General features: G+C 46.1%; 5 protein-coding genes across 7 annotated transcripts; 1 reads left to right on the top strand and 4 right to left on the bottom strand.

The window, feature by feature from the left end:
* Positions 1-775: 775 nt before the first annotated feature.
* amotl2a (angiomotin like 2a) lies at positions 776-6037 on the bottom strand. The gene is made up of 10 exons (XM_085927954.1): positions 5897-6037; positions 4448-5224; positions 4210-4354; positions 4052-4144; positions 3220-3515; positions 2950-3134; positions 2771-2872; positions 2293-2438; positions 1951-2067; positions 776-1874 (listed from the first exon to the last, which is right to left on the bottom strand). Exons 2-10 carry the CDS (start codon positions 5162-5164, stop codon positions 1780-1782), a joined length of 1896 nt encoding a protein of 631 aa, XP_085784080.1. The 5' UTR covers positions 5165-5224; positions 5897-6037; the 3' UTR covers positions 776-1779.
* Positions 6038-9144: 3107 nt separating this feature from the next.
* cep63 (centrosomal protein 63) lies at positions 9145-12332 on the bottom strand. 2 transcript variants are annotated; one of them, XM_085928111.1, is made up of 13 exons: positions 11971-12332; positions 11718-11895; positions 11550-11645; positions 11337-11456; positions 11125-11217; positions 10878-11045; positions 10734-10816; positions 10538-10672; positions 10375-10468; positions 10096-10161; positions 9859-10031; positions 9652-9805; positions 9145-9577 (listed from the first exon to the last, which is right to left on the bottom strand). In XM_085928111.1, the coding sequence occupies exons 1-13, from the start codon at positions 12009-12011 to the stop codon at positions 9422-9424; spliced, it is 1557 nt and encodes a 518-aa protein (XP_085784237.1). In that variant the 5' UTR covers positions 12012-12332; the 3' UTR covers positions 9145-9421. The 2 variants fall into 2 exon arrangements, with proteins under 2 accessions (XP_085784237.1, XP_085784238.1); XM_085928112.1 differs by having other exon boundaries at positions 9150-9577; positions 9652-9802.
* Positions 12333-12488: 156 nt separating this feature from the next.
* agxta (alanine--glyoxylate and serine--pyruvate aminotransferase a) lies at positions 12489-14863 on the bottom strand. The gene is made up of 11 exons (XM_085928502.1): positions 14545-14863; positions 14266-14458; positions 14111-14175; positions 13946-14046; positions 13807-13877; positions 13617-13701; positions 13421-13519; positions 13288-13357; positions 13081-13176; positions 12877-13005; positions 12489-12695 (listed from the first exon to the last, which is right to left on the bottom strand). Exons 1-11 carry the CDS (start codon positions 14701-14703, stop codon positions 12588-12590), a joined length of 1176 nt encoding a protein of 391 aa, XP_085784628.1. The 5' UTR covers positions 14704-14863; the 3' UTR covers positions 12489-12587.
* Positions 14864-14989: 126 nt separating this feature from the next.
* On the bottom strand, positions 14990-18506 carry LOC147047474 (allantoinase, mitochondrial). The gene is made up of 11 exons (XM_085928503.1): positions 17866-18506; positions 17473-17624; positions 17243-17357; positions 16871-17017; positions 16646-16691; positions 16468-16561; positions 16183-16369; positions 15902-16040; positions 15634-15806; positions 15526-15558; positions 14990-15453 (listed from the first exon to the last, which is right to left on the bottom strand). The coding sequence occupies exons 1-11, from the start codon at positions 18007-18009 to the stop codon at positions 15301-15303; spliced, it is 1383 nt and encodes a 460-aa protein (XP_085784629.1). The 5' UTR covers positions 18010-18506; the 3' UTR covers positions 14990-15300.
* Positions 18507-18600: 94 nt separating this feature from the next.
* LOC147047473 (tetratricopeptide repeat protein 39C-like) lies at positions 18601-22512 on the top strand. Of its 2 annotated transcripts, XM_085928501.1 has the most exons (15): positions 18601-18693; positions 18762-18915; positions 19164-19212; positions 19314-19442; positions 19534-19648; positions 19769-20132; positions 20209-20377; positions 20455-20548; positions 20626-20733; positions 20793-20902; positions 21013-21136; positions 21218-21315; positions 21381-21485; positions 21569-21607; positions 21699-22512. In XM_085928501.1, the coding sequence occupies exons 2-15, from the start codon at positions 18764-18766 to the stop codon at positions 21786-21788; spliced, it is 1746 nt and encodes a 581-aa protein (XP_085784627.1). In that variant the 5' UTR covers positions 18601-18693; positions 18762-18763; the 3' UTR covers positions 21789-22512. The 2 variants fall into 2 exon arrangements, with proteins under 2 accessions (XP_085784627.1, XP_085784626.1); XM_085928500.1 differs by having other exon boundaries at positions 18615-18915.
* Positions 22513-22690: the final 178 nt, after the last annotated feature.

The raw sequence follows: 22690 nt of genomic DNA, 5'->3' as shown, positions 1-22690 counted from the left end.
CAGATGTGTGTGTGCGTGTGTGTGGACGGAATGACACGAGATCTTAATTCCTGGGAGCAATGTTCCGTCACTCAGCGCTCCGACTCGGAACATTCCTCTCAGTTCATCGCCGGGCGAGCGAGGGAGGGTGATGCTTGGAGGAATTAATCAGAAATTCCGAGTATGCGAGTGAGAAAATGGGCCAAAAAATGGCGACGGTAAATCTCAAAGACACCTGCCCCGTTTGGGAAGAGATTCTCCATGGCTATTTTCAACAAGTAAAGACAGCAGCGGTGAGAGAATCAATGGCATCCACGGAATGCCATCGCTGTCTCACCGAGCGGGCCAACGAGGAAGGCATAAATATTGACATTAAGAATTTTTTTCTTTTTTATGCGGCACAGCTGCACATGCCAAGACGGAAGATGCCTGATAAGGCAGATCTCAGCATTGGAAGATGGACATATTCAGGGTTTGTCGAAGGGAAACGGAGAACTGATAAAAAAAACAAAAAACAAAAAAGAGGAGCTGTTTGGAGCCTAAAACTGCAAATAGAAAAAAATTAATATATTTTTTGGGTTAGGGTTTTTATTTAGAATTGCTATCAATATAAAAGAGGAAGCCATTTGCTGGACATATATTAATATCTTTAATCTCTCAGTGGGGTGAAATATTAAGTCATATACTTTACAAAAAAAAACTTCACAGCAATGTCCATACTGGATCAGAAACTTTTTTGTGTATCTATGTCACCTGTTATAACATTAATAAGGGAACAAACCCCCCCCCCCCCCCCAAAAAAAAATCTGAGAACATCTTTGGCACCAAAAATCAACACAAACTTATGAACAAAAAAAAAAAGAAAAACAATTATATATTAACTTCACTTCCATGTAAACACATTCCGAGGGAGCCATTTTAATCAATCTGTTCCGCTGCATTGACCAGCAAATGCATTGATTCATATTGTGTGCGATGGATGGGAAAGCATGAAGTGGAACGAGCCATTTCATGTCAGAATTTACGTTTGGGTAATCCCCACTGACACCAGCGGCGACACTTCCAAACTGGATTAGTGTACCGAGGCGGTATTTCCCCCCCCCCTTCCAGAGTGGGCATTCCAGTTTAATACGAAAACACATTCCAGGCAAAGTTGGAGTTTGGCTGATGGCGGAAAGCAAAGTCTATCTAAAGCGGGGGGGGATGCGCAACGTTTTAACGAGGGCTGAGGGACTTCACATTCCCCGCTTTAGATAGCCTTTTTTTTCTCACTCCCTCAACCAGGAATGTGAGAAGATTAGCTTCCAGCGCAGGGGCGAGGCAAGGCCAGGGGGAATTGACGCTACAAGGCCGCAAATATTAGCTTCGGAGCTGGAAGGTCTGACCCGTGTGAAGCCTAAATTCAACAATCGCTTAACTTTACCAGAACCTCCAACTTTCAAAACGGAGTCCTAATAAAAACTCGAATCCCTAATCCAAACCTGATAAACAAACCCAAGTCCTTCCCTTCTCTCACGCCTGAAATGTCGAGTGTAACGAAATTTCCTATCATCAGCTTTCGGCGTCGACGACAAACGCTCCGTTTGGATTTTCTAAAGCCGCTCCGCGTTCAGAGTTTTGTAAACGTTCCATCCCCAAAGATAAATAAAAGTTAAATATACATTGTTCTGTCACACAGAAGACACGGCACGCCAACTTCCATTCTTTTAAATTACAAAAACGTTTAGCTTAAAGGGCGACACGATACAAATAAGCAGCGATGACAAAAACAAATAAATAAATAAGATACAGCAACATCCCTCAAATGAGGATCTCCACCATTTCCGAGTCAATTGTGTCGTTGACGCTCTCCGAGGCCCGTCGAACTTCTCCCGGCTCGGTTTCCTCGGAATTATCTGCGCCCGAGAAACATCGTGGTCATGACAACAACTGAAGACAACAATCTACGTTTCTTAAGAAACAAAAGCTCACCAGAGGCGGCCGTCGCTACGTTTGACTTTGATTCTGGTTGGTCACATTGTGTGCTGGAGTCCCGGCTCTTGCGTCGTAGTACGGCGCCACCTGTCTGGTCATCCGAGAAGCTCTTTCCTACGGATGCGGACAAAGAAAGAAGTCGCTTAATTAGCCTTGCTTACATCCACATTTACACGCTGGCTTCTTCCCATGACTATTCTGGATCGGGGGCTATTCTGGAAGCGGGCCATGACACGCATTCCATCTTAAAAACGCCTCGTCTATTTGAGGGCCAGGAGGGGCCGTCTGGTTTTTTTTTTTTCGTCTGGTGGCCAGTTGTCCCTCGATACAATCGCTCACCTTTAGTCTCGGTACTGCCGGTCGCCGTGGCGATGGACGGGACGGACGCGGCCGGACGAAGATTGGATTGCTCCCATCTGGAGCGTTGCTGGAGGACCTTAATCATGGCATCCTTCTCCAGGAGCTGTGTGTGAAGGGCTCGGATTCTGGAGCAACGCACACGGACGGTCGTTAAATAACTTTATTTGTGCATTCTTTTCAAAAAAAACACAAAGGCCATCTTGTATTCAATGATGATATCTGACGGATTACGCAGAATATCAAATATCAGCCGGAACTAGAGCACTGGATATCTTTTCAATTTTAGGGGAAGTCTGCAAGCTCCAAACGTGTGAAAAGTATTGAATGGACCCATTGTCAAGCCAACAGGGATCAATTTAAAAATCACTGGGTGGAATTCTGTTGGATTTTCCGGAGATCTGGAATCCGAGTGACCCGAATCGTTGTTGGGGATTGATTCAGTTCTCTGTTCTTGTACCTGTTCTCCATCTCCTGACGTCTGTGATTGGTCTGAGGCAGGTCCTCGTTAAAACTGCTGTCGGGTGAATGTCGGGGTGAGGTGTTGATGATGGTGGTATCTCTGTAAAGTCACAAAAACTGTTTAAAAAAAAAAAAAAAACTGGGATGTTTTTGGGCACCTGTGATTTTGTCACGTACCTTTGCGCCGCAGCCGTGGCGGCGGCGTCCATGGCAAACTGTCTCATGGTGCTTTCCTCAAGGTACTTCTGTTCCCATTTAGTGATGTCTGCTTCCAAAGCCAGGATACGTTCCTCGCGCTCCCTCAGCTGCTGTTGCGACAGCGAGGAGCTTATCTCCGAAGCCACGGAGCCTGAGGTCTGGTTCTGAAGGCAACGTGGGTTAAGTTAGTTCCCCCCTGACCAATTTTTATTCTACCCCGAGACTTCCTCCATCGAGAAATATCCTCACCTGTTGCACACGCATGCTTTTGAGTTCCTGCTCAAGGCGGGTGCGTAGTCGCATCTCCAGTTCTTCTCGCTTCTCGCACGCCGCCTGCAGCTGACCCAGCGAGCTCTGGAGGCGTTCCACCTTCTGCACATAAGCGCGTTTCCTGTGCAGTTCATCCTCCAGTTGGCGGTTTCGGGCGTGCGCTGAGAGCAGAGCCTTCTCCAAGAGCTCACGTCCACGCTGGCTCTCCTCCGCCGACACCCGCAAGTTCTGGAGGGACCTCTCCAGACGTTCACGCTCACGTTGCTGCTCCTCATCTGGACACACATTTACACAGAATTACAAAAAAAAAAAAGACCTAATTTTATACGGGTGTTCCACAGGGTTCAATTTCGGGCCCCTTGTTGTTTTCATTTTATTTGCTGCTGCTAGCTTCCATTCACTGCTGTGTGGATGACAGCTGTGGTTTTCAAAAATAAAGTTGAGAATAAAATGAACACACTGCAGCTTTTGTACTTGTTTTTCGGGTAAGTCGTCAATAAAACAGAAAGTGATGTGTCACTTGGAAAGGGGGGCTTGATTACACAAGCACCCCCCCCCCCCCCTGTGCTGTGACTGCATGCCTGCCAGGGGAATGCAGACTTCCTCTGATCCACTTACATGCGCACACACGTACATACACAAGGCATAGCTTTGTACTGCCAAAAGCTGTGGAATGCCTCTACGGAACGCCAAGCAAACAAGAAGCTGAAAATATAAGCGAGCGCCAGCGAGACGGTGAAGTCAACGCCCTACTATTGTCCGACTTGTGTCCAGTCCACAAACAAGCGTGTGTGTGTGTACATGAACTCACTTTGTTCGAGTAGCTTGAGGAAGACGTGCTGTTTGTGTTCGGAGCATTCGGTTTCCTTGTCTGCTCTCTGCTTGGCGGCCGCGCACACTTGTTCTGGAAACGCACATGGTTAGGGTTTTTTTAAAGTTCCGGTATCAAGTTACCGAGTCGCGTCGTACCTTTGAGATCCCGATTGAAGTCGTGCATCCTTTTGATCTGGGCCTCCAGCTTGTTCCTCATGGTCTTCTCCAGCGCTTCACGCTTGGACGAGCCCTTCATTAGAGTTTCGTACGCCTCCGAGATCCTGGCGATCTCATTCTCCAGCTTGGAGAAGACATTGGACCGTCAATCAAACAGTGAGATAATGCCAGGAAGTAAAGAAAGAAAGTAAAGAAGGAAATCCCCTTCTTCATTTACCTTATGCAGGCGTGCAGCCTTCTCTGCATAGATGTCCACTTCCCGCCTCAGTCTCCAGTTCTCCCGTCTCAAGGCATCACCCTCGTTCCCGGACGTGGCACTTTGGCTGCCGTTCCTGATTGGTGAATACAAGGGTGGAGGCGGGTTGGGTTCAAGGAAGTACACCTCCTGGTTCTGGGGTGGGTACCCAGGCGGGGGTCCACGCGGGTCTCCTTGAGGAATGGCGGTGTATAACTGCGGAAAACTCTGAGAGGTGCTCATGGCCGGCACCATTCTAGGTCCCGGGTTCCCTTCCAGGGTGAGTCGCATGAGGCGCTCGCTGAGGGAGCGGGCGTGCTCCCGCTTGGCATCCCAGTGCACGTCCACGCCAGAGTCCAGCTCCCCTTTTAGGTACTGCGAGTGCACTTTGGCCTCCTCGTAGGTGGGAAGCTCCTCCCCGTGGTAGGAAATCCTCAAAGGCTTTTCCGGATGAACGCAGCTTCCCTGGTATTCCTGGCCTTGGGGGTCCTGCCGGGTGGACATGTGCAGGTACTGGCACTCGTCTCGGGTTAGGTTCTCCTGAGAAGAACGAGGACTCCCTCGACCACCGCCGCTACCGCGCAAGGCCTGCTGCTGGATGGCCAGCAGGGCGCGGGTGTCTGCTAGATTCCCGAAGCGAAGCTGCTCCTGGATGAGGCGGTGCAGGACCGTCCCGGGGGCAGCCTCGGCGGTTCTCATGTCCAAGAAGGCCTGGATGGGGGGGGGGGGACTTGAGGAACAGCACGGATCACAAGGAATCTGAAGGAAAAGACACTTGTCAGCCCCTCAATTCTTTATTAGGGCTTCAGAGTGGAAGGAAATATGAAATTTGATTTTTGTGGGGAAATTGTGGGGGTAATGCCATTCATGAGTTTATTCATTAAGTAATTAGTAATTGAGCCAATCCCATGTTGTTGCTCAAATCATCATCAGCCACATAAATCAGTTGAATATGAAATGTCATAATTCCTCAAATAGTATTTGCTGATTGCTCCACAACTGTAACATCTTGCCATTGTCAGTCTTGTAAATAACACATAATTTTTTTTTGTAACATTATTATTGAAAGGCTATAAGACTGAAGATAGATTATATATATTGTTGCTGGTCACGGCAAAACAAACAATGCAGATTTTTTTGGGGTGTGCTAATTAAAAATAAAAATATAAAAACAAAACCATATTGTAAAATTCTAAACAATGCGGGTTTACACTTTAAATTGTTATTTTTCTTACTTCTGACTGGTATTGGTCAAAAACAGCCTTCCAATATTTTTACACGTTTTAACACAAAGCTCTGCACGACCCAACGGCGCTAGAAACTGCCAAGAATTCTGCTCCACGTAAACTTATTGCTCCATTGTGCAGCGCATTCCATAAAACATAAGATGAGTAGGTGGAAGAAAAATCGATAAAAACACTCAAAACTCACCAGATTTTAGTCTCATCACACAAAGAAGAACACTTCAAAGTCCAGGAGTAAAAAAAAAAAAAAAAAAAAACCTCCGAAAAGCTCCTGGAGTGCGCAAATGCAGTCCACGCGCGCAAGTGAGTGTGAGCAGACTGAGTGTGGCTCATAAAAGGCTCACAGGCTGATTGTTGCGAGGGAGGAATGAGAGGAATGCTGAGGCTTCACGTCCCCCGGGGATCAAACGCACCAGGAGGAAAAGGAAGGGAGGAGGGGGGGAGGTGGCACGGGGGCGGTGGTGGGCAAGGGGTGGTGATGCTGATGATGGCGTGAGCAGGGGTGGGTGGGGGGGTGTCTAGCTATATATGGATCCACCTAGCTTTCCAAGGGTCTGATGTTGCATTCAGGGACTGGCCGAAATTGCACTATTCCTGCAAAAAAATGACCTTTATCCATCTTCAGGGCAGTCGAAAATGTTGCATTTGTAAGAAGAGAAGGAGTTTCAAAACTATTTGTGATTATCTCGGTCTAGGATTAATCATTGAGGGTAAATATTTAAGCCGGGGCTCGTGCCGGGTAATTGTGGAGTGAGGGTCCTGGTGTGCTGGCTGAATAGGTTGGGGGGGGTGGGGGGTTGTTGGTCTACGAGGCACGTTGCCTGCCAGCTGTCCACAAACTCAACCCCCCGTCCCAAACAATCTTCCCTCCTTTGAGCAGAAGCTGTGAGAGATGCATTGTTCTCCCCCCCAAAAAAGCAGACATGATGGGGGCAGACCTGCCATCTGCTGCCCTCCACCATCATTCCAGCTTTTCGGGATCAGCTGTCCATCTATTGGAGGGTGTCGAGGGGGGGGGGGGGGGTAATATGTCGGCAGCTTGTAAACAAAACAGCGCTTGTTAGCGCCTGCCCGCCTGGTGGCCCGCCCAGGTTTGCTTTATCTACGGCGGCCAAACGTCCACCTGCTCATTTGCATGGCAGTTCAACTGACACTAGGAACACGAGTCTCCAGATAAGAAAAGGAAAAAAAACACCCAACGGCGCTAAAATGCCGCTTACGCTAATCAGCACAATGTCGTCTTTGTGTTTTCTCAAAGAAGTATTTCGATAGGAGTTCAAATACAGTATTTCTGCTAGTTTACTTATATAAAAGGGGGACAAGAATAAACCAAAAAAATTAAGCCTCCCTCTGAAACACTAAATTTGGAGTGTCATGAGTAGACCGATAAGGTTCCAAGAACTATTGCCTGAAAACACACAGGAAGTCAGCCATTGTGGTTTGGGATCCTTCGAAGATTAACTTAAATTGGACTGTTGGGGGAAAAATTCCGCCCCAAAGACAGTTTCCCTTAGTAGCATAAAATTTGCTAGGAATGTCAATCATGAGTAGACACACCAAAATGTCTGAAAAAGTCACGTTGAAAAAAAGACGCTTTTGCTTTTTTAATCAGCCACTGCAAGACATCAAATTTGGTTAAAAAAAAAAGTCAATCATGAATAGATCCACCAAAAAGTTAGTTAGGTTTCATTCCAAGGGATTTTAACACCAGTTAGCCACTTTTAAGTCTTGTTGTTTGATTGTTGTGATTGGAAAGTAGTAGTTTGTGTGTACACCAAACACAAAAGGTATTTTCTTTGTTTTCACCTGCAACGTTTACATCAAAACAAACACTGATGTGGTATAAATAAACTTTTTTTGTTGTTTTTTCCCCCTGAAGTGCGGGTGCCACTTTGGTGGAGTTGGCTGAGCACAATGTGAGCTGCTGTGTGCTGATGGTGATGTGAGCTGAGGTGGGAGAAGCTTCTTTTGTTTGAACGACACCCCCCCCCCCCCCCCCCCTCACACACACACACCCCGCAAAGGAGGAAATGGACACATTCCTCAAATTACCATGACCATGGCGTCTGACCTAGCTTGCAGTTTGCTGATGGGGCGGAAGGGGGGGGGGGCACCCCACATGGTCACCCAAATTCATGACCACTAACTCAGCATGTGTACTCACAATTGTTATCACCAATTCTGATGATAATATAAAATTGTATTCTTTATCCTCTGCAAAGAATAACTCGAAGATTTAGGATAAGCACACGGATTTGTCTAATTAGAAGGAACAAAGAAGTATATGAATGCTAAGCTGGATATTGAATAAATGCCCACTGAGTCCATATGGAAAGATTCATGTGAAGCGCTTAAGCAAAACGGCAGATGTTTCCGCACACAAAAGAACATGTCCTGCCCCGCAGCACTTCCATGTGCACCTGTCACACGCACGCAACATATGGAGATCGAGACAAAGACTGAAATGCAGGTTGAAGTGTATTCAAAACAGACAGACAAAGCGTTTACACTCATTTGACCCGTAGTGAGCCAGTTCAACAGAAAGCTTTAGATAACGGATTGAAGAAAATAGTATTGATACTGTAAATAGACAGTTTGATGTTGTTTCGTTTGTTTTCCCTGTGGATTGATTTTGTTTTTAGAATATTCCAAAATAAATCATAAAATGCAGTTTGGCTTCTTACCACAATATGATTTATTCTGTAAAAATGTTCGGATGCAAAAATGAGGAGAAAGCAAAACAAAGCCTGTGGAGATTTCCGGTACGAAGCCCCGCCCCCTCCCAGATGGCCAGTAAAGTGTGTGACCTCCCTTGGGCAACACAATAGGTGTCAGCAAAGAGCACTAATGATTGGTTACATCTTTTTTTTTTTTTTGTTGCTAGGCAGAATTCATATGGCTCAACAACTATCTGCTTCCCCCCCCTCTTTAAATTGAGGTGATATTCACTGTAAAATCAACTTTGTGTGTGTTTTGAGAACGCCATGGCCCCCGAACACACACACAGAGGAAGTGCTTGACTCCGGAGTCAATCAAGAGTCAAAGGAAAGTGACATTCCTTTCTAAAATTACAATTGCTTGTTAGTGCGTGTTATAATTGTACCCAAGTACATGTATTTGCACATAATACGAAAACTTTCTCATCATTTATTTTTGCACAAAACACTTTTTCCTCCTAAAATGCAATGTGAACCTCTCAAGTCTTTGTTTTCTTTACATCTCGCACACACACACACATTCACTCTCAGCGAGTGCAGCTGCTGGGAGGGATGGGGGGGGGGGGGGCTGGGGGGCACGGAACCAATGCACCCAGCTCAGGTGGCCTTGATGACCTCACCAGGTTACAAACGCAAATCTCACGAGACTTGAGTTCAGTAAGTCTCGATAATGTGTGTGCGTGGTGCCCCCTCTAGTGGCACATGAAGGAATAACCTAGCGACAGTAATGTTTTTTTGAAACAGATTTTTTTTAATGCAGTATTTTTACCTATAAAAAATAGATGTATATATTTTAGCACCATTTACATTCATATTTGAAGGGAAAACATTGAATTTTTACCAACAGTACAAGGTTAAAAAAAAAAAATGGTGTTGTGAATTTCCTGGCAAAACAAATAGTTTAAAAAATGAGATCTAGCAGAATTCTTGTCACTTTTCAGACATGTTTAATGTGCAAAGTGTTAAAAAAAAATAAAAGAGTTTTTTCTCCACCTTCACGATGTCTTGGCATTGAGGCGCTTGGCCACGGTGGCAGCGTTGCTGTCGCCCATACCGAGGATGTGCGTGTCCATCTTGTGCAGAAGCTCCTTGGAGTGAAGTATCTCCTTTTCCAGATAGTGCGACACGGTAGCGTCCACCAGAGAAGCATCCTGAACAAATACCAAAGTCTTGAGAGGATGACGTTCCCCCACGTGCTTGGGAGATGTCCGAGAATATTTCTCACCGGCGGCGAAGGTGAGATGTAGCTTCGTCCCTCCAGAGCGCGCTTGGTCAGCGCAGACTGCTCGCCGGGCGTCTGCCGGGAGCCCGAGGAGCGAAGCTGAGTGAACAAACGCTGGATGTCGCCGTCGAAGGAAGTTCCCTCGCTGACACTGCTGCTGACAGTGGCGTTCAGTCAAAGTAAGTTTGAAGTGGAAGATGTTTGGCCTACCTTTCCCCAACGGTCTTGGTAGGGTCATCTGCGGCGTGTCCTTGCGAGGTCGGGCCGTCCCCGGCGGGCCTCGGGCGCGGCGGCGTCTGCGTGAGCTCCGGCCTCAGCTGCGGCTGCTCCGTTCCGCTGCTTTCCCTGTGGGAGGCCGACGACGCTCCAGACGACGCCTCAGCCTGCGAGAACACAATCGGTGTGATGAACGCCGTAGAATAGGAAATAGCGCCGATAACGACCGACCTGCTTCCTCGTGTCATCCGCTTCGCCGCTGTGCCGCCGCTCGGCCCTCGACAGCTCCTCCTGCAGCTGAGAATGTGCATGGAATATCAACATTGTATAAAAATATGCTTATGGAAATATGTAACAATTGTCAAATATTTTTTTTAAATTATCATGATATACCTAAATATTCAATTGATGTGTTAAACAAAAAATTGGGAATATTTAATATGATGATGTCACTTCCAGTATGGTGTGTCACCAGTGAGAGGGGGAAAAAAAAAAAAAGAGATGTCCAACCCTTTTCACTTCTGCTACTGAAGTATCAAAGGCGTCTTTTAGCACCCTGGCTTCTTGTTGGACCTTTGCGTGCTGGACGTTGGTTTCTTCCAATCTGAGCACACGCGCAGATGGTCACAAGATCATGAATGGAGACAATCCAATCCACATAATACACGCTTACCTCTCTTTGAGTCGCGTCACTTGCGCGTTGAGGTGAGCCTCACACGTGCGAGCGCGGTCGAGCTCCGCCGAGGCCCTCTGCAGATCCTCGCGAAGCTTCCCCGCGTCGTGAGATGTCAAGCACTCCTCCAATGAGCTGAAACGAGAACACGCACATTATAGATACACACGTGATCTCACCCGCCGACGCCACGTACCATATCGCTCGCTCTTTGTCGTGCAGCATGTGTTTGAGCGTGCTGACGTCTTTGTGAAGCCTTTCGATCTCCTCCGTCTTATCCTGTCGGCCGAAACGCAAGGAGATTTGGTTGCGCCGATATTTTTGCGGCGCTCTCCCTTACCTGTCGCTGCCAACGGTCGTTCGACAGCCTCGTGTTTGCCAGGGCTCGGAAGCGTTCCAGTTCCATTTCCTGCATGTGTAGATCATGGTGGACTTTATCCAGCTGAGAACGCATTCGCTGAGCATCCATGCAGCAGTCGGCGTGTAGGCGCTCGGATGCACGCTGTGCCTGGACAATGATCATTTTCTCGATTGTAAGATTAATTATGATGTTCGGATACGGCAAAAGTACAAACTAATGCTGATACTTTGACGTGTGCAAGCTCCTCATTTAGACTGTTCTTGTGGGCCTCCAACTCTGCAACTTGCGTCTGGTAGACCACCAACCTCTGACTGTACTCCTGCAGCCAGAATTGCAATCAGTCGCATCACCAGCAGGTGGCAGCAAAGGAACAGAAAGACAAGTTGTATGGAAAGCATATTCCAGAAAAATCTATCATATCAATGTTCTGTGTGATACCTCGAGCTTCTCCTTTAGTATCCTGACTTCAGACACGTCTTCATCTTTGGATTCCCCAGTGATGGCCTTCTTTATGTGTCGGCGCTCAAGCTTCTGATAATTCCTCTTTAATTTGTCCAGCTGAGGGATTTCACACGGAACCCGGTGAAGTGGGATAAAGTGAAACTGTTCTTTTCGATTTCTGGACAGTGACAGCACATCACAACTGCTCACCTCCTCACTAACTTTTCCCAGCTGCTTCTCGTACTTGGTTGCCAAGTCATGTCGTCCGGCTTGGATGTCCTCCACCTGCTTGCGGAGAACTCCAATCTACAACAGCAAAGTAAAAGACAAATGTTAACAGTTTCAGCAACATACTAGTACACACCACGTATGATTCACCTCCAGGTCTTTGCGCTGGATGATCACTCTGGATGCGGAAATGTCCTCCTGGTCGGCCTTCAGCTTCTGCTGGAGGTCCCGTATCTGTGCCTCCCACTCGCTCCTCTGCATGCTCATCATGATGTCGATCTGTCTCATGAGCTCCTGGAGCTCAGGCTCGCACGCTGACAGCACTGAGCTGGAGAATTTGTGGACAAACAAGTGTATGAAATAGCAGACATGACAAGTTACTCAACTATTTGCATGACTCTACCTCAGGTCCGAATTCAGCAACGAGTCCAAACACGCCTCCATTACAGCTCATAAATGTTTTCCAAGGATGTAATTTTAACCATATGACTTTAATCGACTATTTATACATACTTAGATGGAATGGTGAATTAGCTACCGGCTAGCACTAATTGCTTACGTTTAAAGCCAAGCAATCTAGCGCTGGATATCTTCGTTTTCCAAAAGACTAACTGCTCACAGGCAGCGCGCTAAACGGAAAAAAGTTAACAATATGAAGGAGTCAATTGAACATTGAAGGAATGCAAACTTCTCAAAGTACGTTGAAAGCAAAAGCAAACTACTTCCTGTAACGAAGCGGGAGACCCCGCCTTTTTCTTTGACGTCATCAGGTCCGACGGAAGCCGTGAGGCGGAATATGTCATTTTAATTTTATTTATTATTTTATTTTACTTCTTTAAAATAGTCATTTACTCAAGTTTAAAGTTTGATTTGGATATTTTGTGTAGGCATCACATGTACCGAAACCATGGAAACAATCTAATTTAAAAAAAAAAGCTTTATTGTAACAAGATCTCATATGTCAGAAAAATTTTAACTTCTTAGTGACGGTGTCAAATTTATTTTTTAATGTTTCTAATATTAGACTTTGCTCTTGTGACAGTGTGCCAGCGCGTCCTTCAGCGCCTCCAGCACCATGTCCGCACTGGAAATGCTGCTGTTGCATCCCATCAGGCCGACACGCAGCACCTGCAAGAGCCAACATGTTAGGTTACTCAGTGACATGCTAGCTAAGATAAGAATGTTGATTGGTTGCCAAGGAAGTAGGTGACAGCAATTTTCACGTTGCTAGCTAGAGAGAGCGCATTAAAGGGCCAATTAGGCAGGTTCCTCGCGAGACAGATAAAAAGAGACGTTGGTTGCACACTACCATGCCAGCAGAAGGTCCGAGCCCCCCGGAGATCTCCAAGTTGTGCGTTTTCATGACATAGGCCGTGATCTCCTTCCAGTCGTATCCATCCGGAACCACGATTGTGGTCACCGTCGGCAACCTCAACGCCTTGAAAAATTCGTATTAGAAATGATTACCCGACTTGTCGTCGGCTACGAAAAAATGACCAACCAAACATTTTACCTTATCCTCCACAAAGAGCTTAAGTCCCATACGCTCCAAACCGGTGTGGAAATACTCAGCCACTTCCCTGTGTTTCTTCCAGGAATGTTCCAGACCCTACCGAGCAGCAGACAATTAAGTTCATCCCTCACGAATAAATATTTACTTCGCGATAATCAATCGACACAGTTTTGTGTTTTGAGCCACTAAATGATGATTTCGTCTCACCTCCTCCACGAGGATGGCCAGGCTCTCCCTGAGGGAGTAAAATGCAGAGACGGGACCCGTGTGGTGGTACCTGTGAAGATGATTAGTTCATGAAAAGATTTCTGCTTTCAAACCGTTTTAATAGAGTTCTTACACTCGGGTGGCTTTGCCGTCGCATCCCCAGTAGTTGGACAGCCAGCTTAGGTCCAAGAAGAACGACACCGGCTTTGTTCTGCGCTTGAATATTTTCCGACTGTGGGCAAAATGCTGCATTTCTACACGGAATTTGTTTTTTTTTTTAAGTTGACTGGCATTGTATGAGTAATATGCTTTTTTTTTTTAGGCCTTACCATGCTCGCTCACTGAAGGAGATAGGTGCGGTTCCTGGTGGGGCATTCAGAACCTTCTGCGAACCCGTGTACAGGATGTCGATCTCTAAACATAAAGACAAGTGTCCCACAGTTTTGAAATGCTAAACATTTTCTTATTTTTTTTTACAAACGTGATGGAGCATATTAACTTTATATCGGGGTCATATACCTTGTTGGTCCATGCGCACTGGAGCGCCACCTACTGACGCTACAGAGTCCACCAGCAATAAACAGTCATACCTATTGAGGCACAAATGCAATCATCATCATTGCGTCACATTGCTATTTTTATTTTTTATTATTTTTACTTGTGACAGAGCTGTCCGATGCCATCCAGCGGGTGCAGGACGCCAGTGGAAGATTCTCCGTGTGCCAGGAAAAGCAGTTCAGGCCTGTGTTTGATTAAGGCCTAGCGTGGCACAATAATCAATCGACATTGATTTGTTAGCATGTTAGCGTGAGTGTGCGCTTACCTGTTCAATTTCTGCATGGGTGAAGACTCCACCAGGGGGCGCAATGATGGTGTGAACCACAGCACCTGATGAGTCAATGAAATTTCAGTCTGTTGATACTGATAAAAAAAAAAAAAGTCAGAAAGAAAATGTAATTGCTAAGAAGCTAGCGTTACCAATCCTCCCAGCCATGTCCGCCGCCCGCTCTCCCCAGATGCCGTTAATTGCCACCAGCACGCTGTCGCCGGCCTCCACGGCGTTGAAGATGCCGCACTCCATGGCGGCGTGGCCCGTACCACTCACGACCAAAGTTACCGGGCTCAGAGTCTGGAACATGTACTGTACCCCGCTCCGGATGTCGGCCATTATCTGCAAAGCAACACCACAGACAGTCGATTGTTTTGTAGACACGTCCACATTTTTCACAGTCAAAATAAAAAGACAATGGGCGTTACCTCAAAAGTTTCTGGATGCATGTGTCCAATGACGGGATTGGCTCCGGCCTGCAAGATGCGGGGCGGAACGTTGGAGGGTCCGGGTCCGAACATGTGGCGCCGAGGAACCATCATGGGAGTCCGGAGACGTTCCGGCGGTGGAACCGTCAGGGAAGACATGGCTATATCTGTTTGGAGAGCTGTGCGAACTCCGACCAGACTGGTTTTCCAACGTTGTTGGCTCAAGTTAAATATTTACGAATGGCTCAGCACTTTTTTTTTTTTTTTTTTGTGGCATTGTGTAATCAATCCAATCAAGTTATAACAATTCACATTTAGTGATACGTAATGATATGTCAAGATTTATTTAAAATCTCGATCATAGTGTAAATTGCAGTCTTGGTTTGATCCATAATTGTTAAATATTTATATAAAATATTTGAACATTTAAAAATGTACAAATCAGGAGACAAGCTGTTATATTACCACTATATTTATTTTACAGAGTTAAATGAGTACATATTCCATAATATATTGATATTAATACTTTTATCTCGAAAGGTTAAAAAGTAGCATATTCTAACTGGGACTCATGACAGCCAGAACAAGAATGTTAGAAGTGTACTGAAAATGGATTAGGGTCCAAATAAACAAAAATAACAAACAAAAAAAAGACAAACTACATCTAATATAGTCCTTCTACTGTCTGGTTATATATTTTTGTGGGTATAATTATATTTAAAAAAATACTTGGTTTCATGTTCTTGTCTTCGTTCTTCATGCGTCATCCTGAGGGATGGTCCTCGGGGTTAGAAGAAGGGTCTTCCCCAGGGGGTCTGTGCTGAAGGAGCCATCGCGGTACACCAGCTTTCCCCTCACGATGGTGGACCTGACCACACCTCGGAGAGGCACCCCCAGGTACGGAGTTAGCTACGCACACAGAGTTCAAATTTCAGAATGAATCAGAGTCCCGCTTCAAGTTCAGCCATGTTTGTTTCCGACCTTGTTCTTATGATGTATGCCTTCTTCTTTAATCTATATCAGGATGAAACAAAGTTTTTACCAGCCTTGTAGCTACTTAGATTTTTTTTTTTTTTTTTTGGTGCAAACCTCAAATTCTCTCTCAGGGTCCCAGATGACCAGGTCAGCGTCGTAACCCGGTGCCAGGCTGCCCTTCTGCTGGCCGAGGCCACAGAGCTGGGCCGTGTTTTTACACAGGAGGCGTACCGCGTCCCCAAATTGAAAACCCTTCTGACTGGCTGTGCTCCAGAACAGAGGCAAACCTAAGCGAGATCATACAAGTCATAAACTTTGGAATTGTCACACTGATTTATGACCATAGAGAAGTTTATGACAAGAGTTTTGTGGCCGGTATTACCAAACTGGAGAGATGAAATTCCTCCCCAGGCTTGAGTAAAATCTCCAAGGTCCAGTTTCTTAAGGTCAGGCGTGCAGGGGGAGTGGTCCGACACCACCATGTCAATGTGGCCCGCCTTCAGCGCCGCCCACAACTGATCCTGCAGGGGGGTGGGGGCAAAGTATCATTTACGATGGCGGTACAGACACAAAGACTTTTAATATCTAAACAGATTGCAAAATAAGTGACAGAGTGAACACGAAAAAATAAATAAACAGGGCAAGGAAGGAACTGTTGTTGACCTGGTTGTGAGCTGATCGGATGGGTGGGCAACATTTGAACTCCGTGGCCCCCGCTAGTACGTTCTCTGCACTCAGGCTCAGATAATGGTGGGTGGTCTCCACTGTCAGGGGGGCCCCACCCATTCTGGCCTCTTGGATGAGAGGCAGCGCCTGGGCTGAAGACAAGTGGACCACATGGCAGCGCACCCTGAGGCAGAGAAACACAGCGGACATAAAACATTGTCCCTGAAATATGGCTAACTGGGAGTTGATTGTTTCTGGTTGTCACGGTGATGATGATCTCACTGGTACTCGGTGCAGAGCTGTATCACACTGCGGATAGCCTCCACTTCCATGATGTCAGGTCTAGACTGCAGGAAGGTGTCATATTGTTGAGGATCTGATGTGGACATAGGTGAACATAGTCACTCCATATACCTGATGGGTGAAACTGCAATGAATGTTATAGTAAATAGAAAATTACCGCCATTGCTCTCACTGGTCTCTTCAACTTCCTTCTCAGCATGAAACTAAAAGAGTCAAAAAAAGACCCCACGTGTAGATCTTCCATAATCCTTTTTCATAAGACACTCACTCTGTCAATAAAATGTGGTCAGATGCTAACTGTATGCAAAACAAAGCTAACTGAAACTAAAGGTAATGCTAATGATATGTAAAACAGTTATGCTGCTGTGATGCATTCGTGTACCAGTAGGACACTTCCTGTTCCTCTCAGCTGCTCCATGGCAGCCTGAAGGTCTCCATGGCTCACGTGAGGGAACTCGTCCACGCCACTGTGGATCAGGAAGCACTTGAAGCCAGCCACTCCGGCCTGGATCATGGGCTGAAGTTCTAGCTTTAAGCAGAGGAGAGTTTGGTTCGTGTTGTGCAATTCCTTATAAATGTATTTTACAAGAACTGATTCTCTGCATCCCTGAATGGACTCGAGTGATTCGCTTTATGCTTCCGCCATGTGCAAATCAGCTATGTTCACTCCCACAACGGCGCAAACGCTCGTTTCTAACAATGTCCATAGATAGTGAGAGAAGGTGCGGCCTTGTTATTTCATACACCGCCTTACCTGATTGCCGGGAATCACGCCACCCCAAAAGGCAGTGTCCACGAAGCATTTACCTGTGGCCTCGCGCAACTTCTCCTGTAAATTAGCCAGCGTGGTGGTTGGAGGAATGCTATTTCTGGAACAAATGGGTAATGTACAACAGGGTTGATGCAAGTTAGTAGTTAAAAATGTAGAGAGTAACAAAGTCCTTCCACATGATACTTTGCTAGATAGATGGGTAGGTCACTCACAGGGGCATGTCCACGATGGTGGTGACACCTCCTGCTGCCGCCGCCCTGGTGGCCGTCCAAAACCCTTCCCAGGAGGTGCGTCCGGGTTCGTTGACGTGAACGTGACAGTCCACGATTCCCGGTATCACTACGCTATCGCCTGCATCCAATACCTGCAAAGAAGGCTACAGGTTTCACTGGCCAGCTACCTGTTGAGTTAGCAACTTTGCGATCTGCTTAATGCAGAAAACCTAGAGAGCTATCTTATTGTCCCCTTATTATAGCTCATTAACTCGCTTCTATGTAGTGTGCAACCTCATTTGCGACCAGTAGCTTGTGACAACTAAAAATCTAACAAGTCTCTCACCTAGGTAGTTGACAAGCGGAGTTTAAGTTTTTACAGTTTGATCTTACCTCCACGTCCTCTGTAAATTCCTCAGCGGAAAGCACTTGATGGATTTTCCCATCTCGTATGAGGATGACGGCAGACCCGACTTGTTGGTTCCCCAGAAGCACTCTGGTGCTCTTCACCGCCGACACAGTGGATCCCAGCTCCATGTTCGCATTCAATGCCTGTGAATATGAATAACAGACACAAAGTGTCTGTTTAATGACTAAACCGGATCATGTGCAATTCTCATGTTCCTGCAGGCCAGCCCCCGCCTGCAGTCTAAATGGTTCGAAGAATTACCATCACTATGTGACAACTGTCAAAAGATGCCAAACAAGAACATCATTATGTGTTATTATGTTATTATGTTCAATTAAGAGGACGTTTACACTATTTTTAACACGCTACAAAGTTACGCAGCTATCTGTCCGACCATCTAGCAACTTAGCTAATGAGTTACTTGGCTGGCTAGCAAGCTACTAAACAACCTAATTTTCTTTGATGAAATGACAATGTAAGTGAAATACAAGAAATTTAACAAACGAGAGAAAAATAGAATACAAATTACATTTGACCAGATTAATTATTAATAAGTTTATTAATTAACCAGATAAACGTTAAATAATGATATTGAATAAAAGATCTTCGTCAAACTCTTAAAACAAATGTTCAATGTTTCAATAGCATTGGTTCCCTTTCTAGTGACGTCAGAACGCAAATCTCGCCGAATCACGTGGTTGTTTTCATTACGTAATGGACCGGATGCCGCACAACCCGGGAGGACAAGGCGGGGAAAGCGATTGCTGGATGGATGGCCAGTTCGAGAAAAACAATGGATGAATAGAGTTTACGTGAGCAGCAGGATTTCTTTTAACGACTGTCCCCATCAACCTCATCATCACCATCTTCACACAAGCAGCGATGGCGGGCCCGGATCAGCAGAAGCAGCCTCAGCAGCAGGTGGAGGAGGAGAAGGCCGAGCACATCGATGATGCAGAGATGGCGCTGCAAGGCATCAACATGCTCCTCAACAACGGCTTCAAGGAGAGCGACGAGCTATTTAGGAGATACCGGTAATGTGCCCGCGCTCGCCTATAGAAGTACGTGATTTTGCGGGTATGGGCGTGTTAACAAATATGCGGTGAAGTCAACGTCATGACGTCACGTCGCCAGGCTCGTAAAATGGACTTGTCGCTGAAGCATCATTAAAATTGAATGTTTTTGTGTATATATTAATTTAAAAAAAAAAAACTTCCACCTGGTTTAATTGTCATCGTGCATGCAATTTTTGGTGTATTTTCACTTGTGTTGTCTTCTGCAGGAGTCAGAGTCCGCTGATGAGCTTCGGGGCAAGTTTTGTGAGTTTCTTGGTGAGTGAGATTTGTTATGATAAGCTTGTGTGCAACTATTTGGAGTACATGTGACATTATGCTGATAAGGTCCCTTGAGCTATGTTGAATTATCTTTTCAGAATGCCATGATGACGTTCGAAGAGGAGAAAATGCAGACGGCCTGCGATGACCTGAAGACCACCGAGAAGCTGTGTGAGAGCGACAGTGTCGGCGTGCTGGAGACCATCAGGAACAAGATTAAGAAGAGTGTCGGTTTATTATAAAACACTTGCCTTAAAAACAATGTCATTTGATGGATTATTGTCAAAGACAGTTCTCGAATGTTCTGCGTATGTACAGATGGACTCTCAGCGGTCCGGAGTGGTGGTGGTAGACCGCTTGCAAAGACAGATCATTGTGGCCGACTGTCAGGTTTACTTGGCCGTGCTGTCGTTTGTCAAGCAGGAACTCTCAGGTCAGCTTCATAATTTTTTCCACTTCTGTGGTGTGGACTATATTGTTGTTAGCAATGTTAGCAAGTTATTGTCTTTCTTTTGATTTTGGTTCCATAAATATGACAAATGTGGTTTGACAGCGTACATAAAAGGTGGATGGATACTCCGCAAAGCGTGGAAGATGTACAACAAATGTCACAGCGACATCAGCCAGCTGCAGGCCACCTGCCAGCAGACCACCCCCGAGACCTCTGCCGCCACCACCACCGTGCCCGACAATGCCAACCACAATGATGTGGAGAGCAGTGTGACGTCCGAGGCCCTGGACCGCCTGAAGGGCTCGGTGAGCTTCGGCTACGGCCTGTTCCACCTGTGCATCTCCATGGTGCCCCCTCACCTTCTCAAGATCATCAACCTGCTGGGCTTCCCCGGAGACCGCCTGCAAGGCCTCGCCGCACTTGCCTACGCCAGCGAGAGCAAGGACATGAAGGCACCCCTAGCTACGTGCGTACACTCAGAAAATACTGTCACAAACTCACCGATTGTGACTCAAGTTTTTCTTTTGTGGCATCTTTTGCAGTTTAGCCCTCTTGTGGTACCACACGGTAGTGCTGCCCTTCTTTGCACTCGACGGGTGTGATTCTCACGCCGGCCTGACTGAAGCCAAAGAGATCCTGCACAGGAAGTCGTTGGTCTACCCAAACTCCTCCCTCTTCATCTTCTTCAAGGGCCGCGTACACAGACTGGAGGTAGGACTGCCTAAGCCTTAGGACCTAAGATTTCAGTGATGCGTTCAGGATCATGAGGTTGTTTCGTGTATCCTTAGTGTCACATCAACAGCGCTCTGGCCTGCTTCAACGATGCACTGGAACTGGCTTCAGACCAAAGAGAACTCCAGCACGTGTGTCTGTATGAGATTGGTACGTTGCGACTAGTCGGGTCTGGCGCTGCTTGTCAAGCATTTGCGGTGATGAGTTGTTTCTATCTGTCTCATTAGGCTGGTGCAGCATGATCGAGATGAACTTCGAAGACGCCCACCTGGCCTTCGAGAGGCTGAAGAACGAGTCAAGATGGTCGCAGTGCTATTACGCTTACCTGACTGGAGGTAAGAAGACAACATTACTGACATTAGCATGGTGGCATCTCTTTGGTCTTTTTCTGTAGTGTGTCAGGGCGCCTCGGGCGACCTGGACGGCGCCAGCGGAGTCTTCAAAGATGTGCAGAAGCTGTTCAAGAGGAAAAACAACCAGATTGAGCAGTTTGCTGTCAAACGGGTATGCCTTCGAAAAAAAAGACACTCTCTTTGGAGTGTGTGTGTGAAATGTGGATCTGTGGTGTGTTTTGGATGAGTGTCGTTGATTTGAGATGTGTCTCGGATGTACAGGCAGAGCGTTTGAGGAAGATCTCGCTCAGCAGAGAGCTTTGCATCCTGGGCGTCATTGAAGTGTTGTACCTGTGGAAAGCACTTCCCAACTGCTCGTCGTCCAAGCTGCAGGTCATGAACCAAGGTACGAAAGTTTTAGCAAAGACACGGGTTCATGTTTGCGTCAACAAAGCTGCGCAAGTGAAGAGGAACTTTGTCGGTTCAGTGTTGCAGCGTCTTGACGAGGCGTCGTGTCGAGGATTGAAACACCTCCTGCTGGGCGCCATCCACAAGTGTCACGGCAATATCAGAGACGCCGTTCAGGTAATTTAACAGCCTCTGACAATCACCCCTCATGTGGTGTTTACTGTGGAATATTTTTTGCGCAGTCCTTCCAGATGGCAGCCAGAGACGAGTACGGACGTCAGAGCAATTCGTACGTTCAGCCGTATGCCGTCTACGAGCTGGGCTGCGTGCTGTTAGCCAAACCTGAGGTCAGTCCAGTCCTCGTCTGCTTAATAATTTGAAGGTACGTGTTTTTAATGACACATATTTCTTTTGCGTTCCCACCAATTAGACAGTGGGCAAGGGAAGATCGTTCCTACTCCAAGCAAAGGTAAAAATAATCAAATAAAAATGGTTAGCACACACACTGAGCATTACAGGCTAACGCGATTGTTATTTATTTTCTCCGTTTGTGTTTCCAGGAGGATTTCACCGGCTACGACTTTGAGAACAGGCTTCATGTGCGCATCCATTCGGCGTTAGCCTCTCTGAAGGAACTCGTGCCTCAGTGACTCCAGATGGGGGTCGACATTAGCCTTTTTACATCATCTTTTAACCCACGAACTGAATCTGTTAAAGGGAACCTGCAGACCCAGTTTGAAAAATCACTTATTTACTCATTGTATAATGTTAAGATATGAGTGGCGGATGCAAACTTAAGTCAGTACATACAAGTACTGTATTTTTTGTCCCACTTCCAACAAACGGTGCTGTGTTTTGACGAGATTTTTGCTCATGTAAAAATGCTTTCACCTATTGTATGATTTTAGCTCATCACGACAAGCACCTGTACACACATTAAGATGTTTGACGCAGGGAAAAGAACTCAAAGCGTACAGAGATATTTATTGTGATATCCTCCAATACAGTTTTAACAGAATTTTTGCCACACAAATGTTTTAAAAACGGTTTTAACAGAATTTTTGTCAGTGTTATAACACATTTGCCTGCTGTGAATTACGTTTCTTTTGCCAGTCACACCCACTTTTGCAAATTTCTTCAATTTGTGATGGTGACCGTGTACATCTCTTTACATCGAGTGTCATCCTGAATTTCCCTGTCTATTTTGATTCATCTCCAACAAAAAGCCACTCCAAGAAGATGAAGGAAATTGTTATTTATTGTGTTTGTTATTCCTCATCTCTTTGTCGTGTGATGAACGAGTGGTCCTTGTGTCCAGTAATGATTAGATCCACATTTCAGTTCAAATGTCATTCAACTCTTCAATAAACTCTTTTCCCTCTAAGTGTTTTCTTTTAATCTGACAAGCAACTAACTAATATATTTCTATCAAGGTGCCTATTTATTTATATCTAACTTCCAACTAGGCCTTCAATGCTCTATAAATGAAATTAATAAACACAACAGTACGTTTTGGTATGACGTCAGCATCGCCAAGGTGCACTTCCTGCTC

The sequence above is a fragment of the Syngnathus leptorhynchus genome, chromosome 13 (assembly GCF_054491065.1).
Source record: "Syngnathus leptorhynchus isolate UIUO chromosome 13, UIUO_Slep, whole genome shotgun sequence".
Classification (NCBI taxonomy): Eukaryota; Metazoa; Chordata; class Actinopteri; order Syngnathiformes; family Syngnathidae; genus Syngnathus; species Syngnathus leptorhynchus.
The sequence above is the reverse complement of the archived record's forward strand: the minus strand, read 5'-3'. Positions and strand labels throughout refer to the sequence as shown.

What these genes read in the sequence shown, in the direction of transcription:
- amotl2a (XM_085927954.1), bottom strand. Translation starts at nt 5,164, where the DNA reads ATGAGAACCGCCGAGGCTGCCCCCGGGACGGTCCTGCACCGCCTCATC. An exon ending in CCTCAAGCTACTCGAACAAA is followed by an intron (nt 3,516 to 4,051) that starts GTGAGTTCATGT and finishes ATGTGTGTCCAG; the next exon opens with ATGAGGAGCAGCAACGTGAG. An exon ending in CGGCAGTACCGAGACTAAAG is followed by an intron (nt 2,068 to 2,292) that starts GTGAGCGATTGT and finishes CCGCATCCGTAG; the next exon opens with GAAAGAGCTTCTCGGATGAC.
- cep63 (XM_085928111.1), bottom strand. Translation starts at nt 12,011, where the DNA reads ATGGAGGCGTGTTTGGACTCGTTGCTGAATTCGGACCTGAG. An exon ending in TGGGAAAAGTTAGTGAGGAG is followed by an intron (nt 11,457 to 11,549) that starts GTGAGCAGTTGT and finishes GAAATCCCTCAG; the next exon opens with CTGGACAAATTAAAGAGGAA. An exon ending in TACTAAAGGAGAAGCTCGAG is followed by an intron (nt 11,218 to 11,336) that starts GTATCACACAGA and finishes TTCTGGCTGCAG; the next exon opens with GAGTACAGTCAGAGGTTGGT.
- agxta (XM_085928502.1), bottom strand. Translation starts at nt 14,703, where the DNA reads ATGTCTTCCCTGACGGTTCCACCGCCGGAACGTCTCCGGACTCCCATG. An exon ending in ATCGGACAGCTCTGTCACAA is followed by an intron (nt 13,878 to 13,945) that starts GTAAAAATAATA and finishes GTGCCTCAATAG; the next exon opens with GTATGACTGTTTATTGCTGG. An exon ending in TGGCCATCCTCGTGGAGGAG is followed by an intron (nt 13,177 to 13,287) that starts GTGAGACGAAAT and finishes GCTGCTCGGTAG; the next exon opens with GGTCTGGAACATTCCTGGAA.
- LOC147047474 (XM_085928503.1), bottom strand. Translation starts at nt 18,009, where the DNA reads ATGGAGCTGGGATCCACTGTGTCGGCGGTGAAGAGCACCAGAGTGCTT. An exon ending in GACCAGTGAGAGCAATGGCG is followed by an intron (nt 16,562 to 16,645) that starts GTAATTTTCTAT and finishes TGTCCACATCAG; the next exon opens with ATCCTCAACAATATGACACC. An exon ending in CAGCTCTGCACCGAGTACCA is followed by an intron (nt 16,370 to 16,467) that starts GTGAGATCATCA and finishes TCTCTGCCTCAG; the next exon opens with GGTGCGCTGCCATGTGGTCC.
- LOC147047473 (XM_085928501.1), top strand. Translation starts at nt 18,764, where the DNA reads ATGGCGGGCCCGGATCAGCAGAAGCAGCCTCAGCAGCAGGTGGAGGAG. An exon ending in CAAGTTTTGTGAGTTTCTTG is followed by an intron (nt 19,213 to 19,313) that starts GTGAGTGAGATT and finishes TTATCTTTTCAG; the next exon opens with AATGCCATGATGACGTTCGA. An exon ending in ATATCAGAGACGCCGTTCAG is followed by an intron (nt 21,316 to 21,380) that starts GTAATTTAACAG and finishes TTTTTTGCGCAG; the next exon opens with TCCTTCCAGATGGCAGCCAG.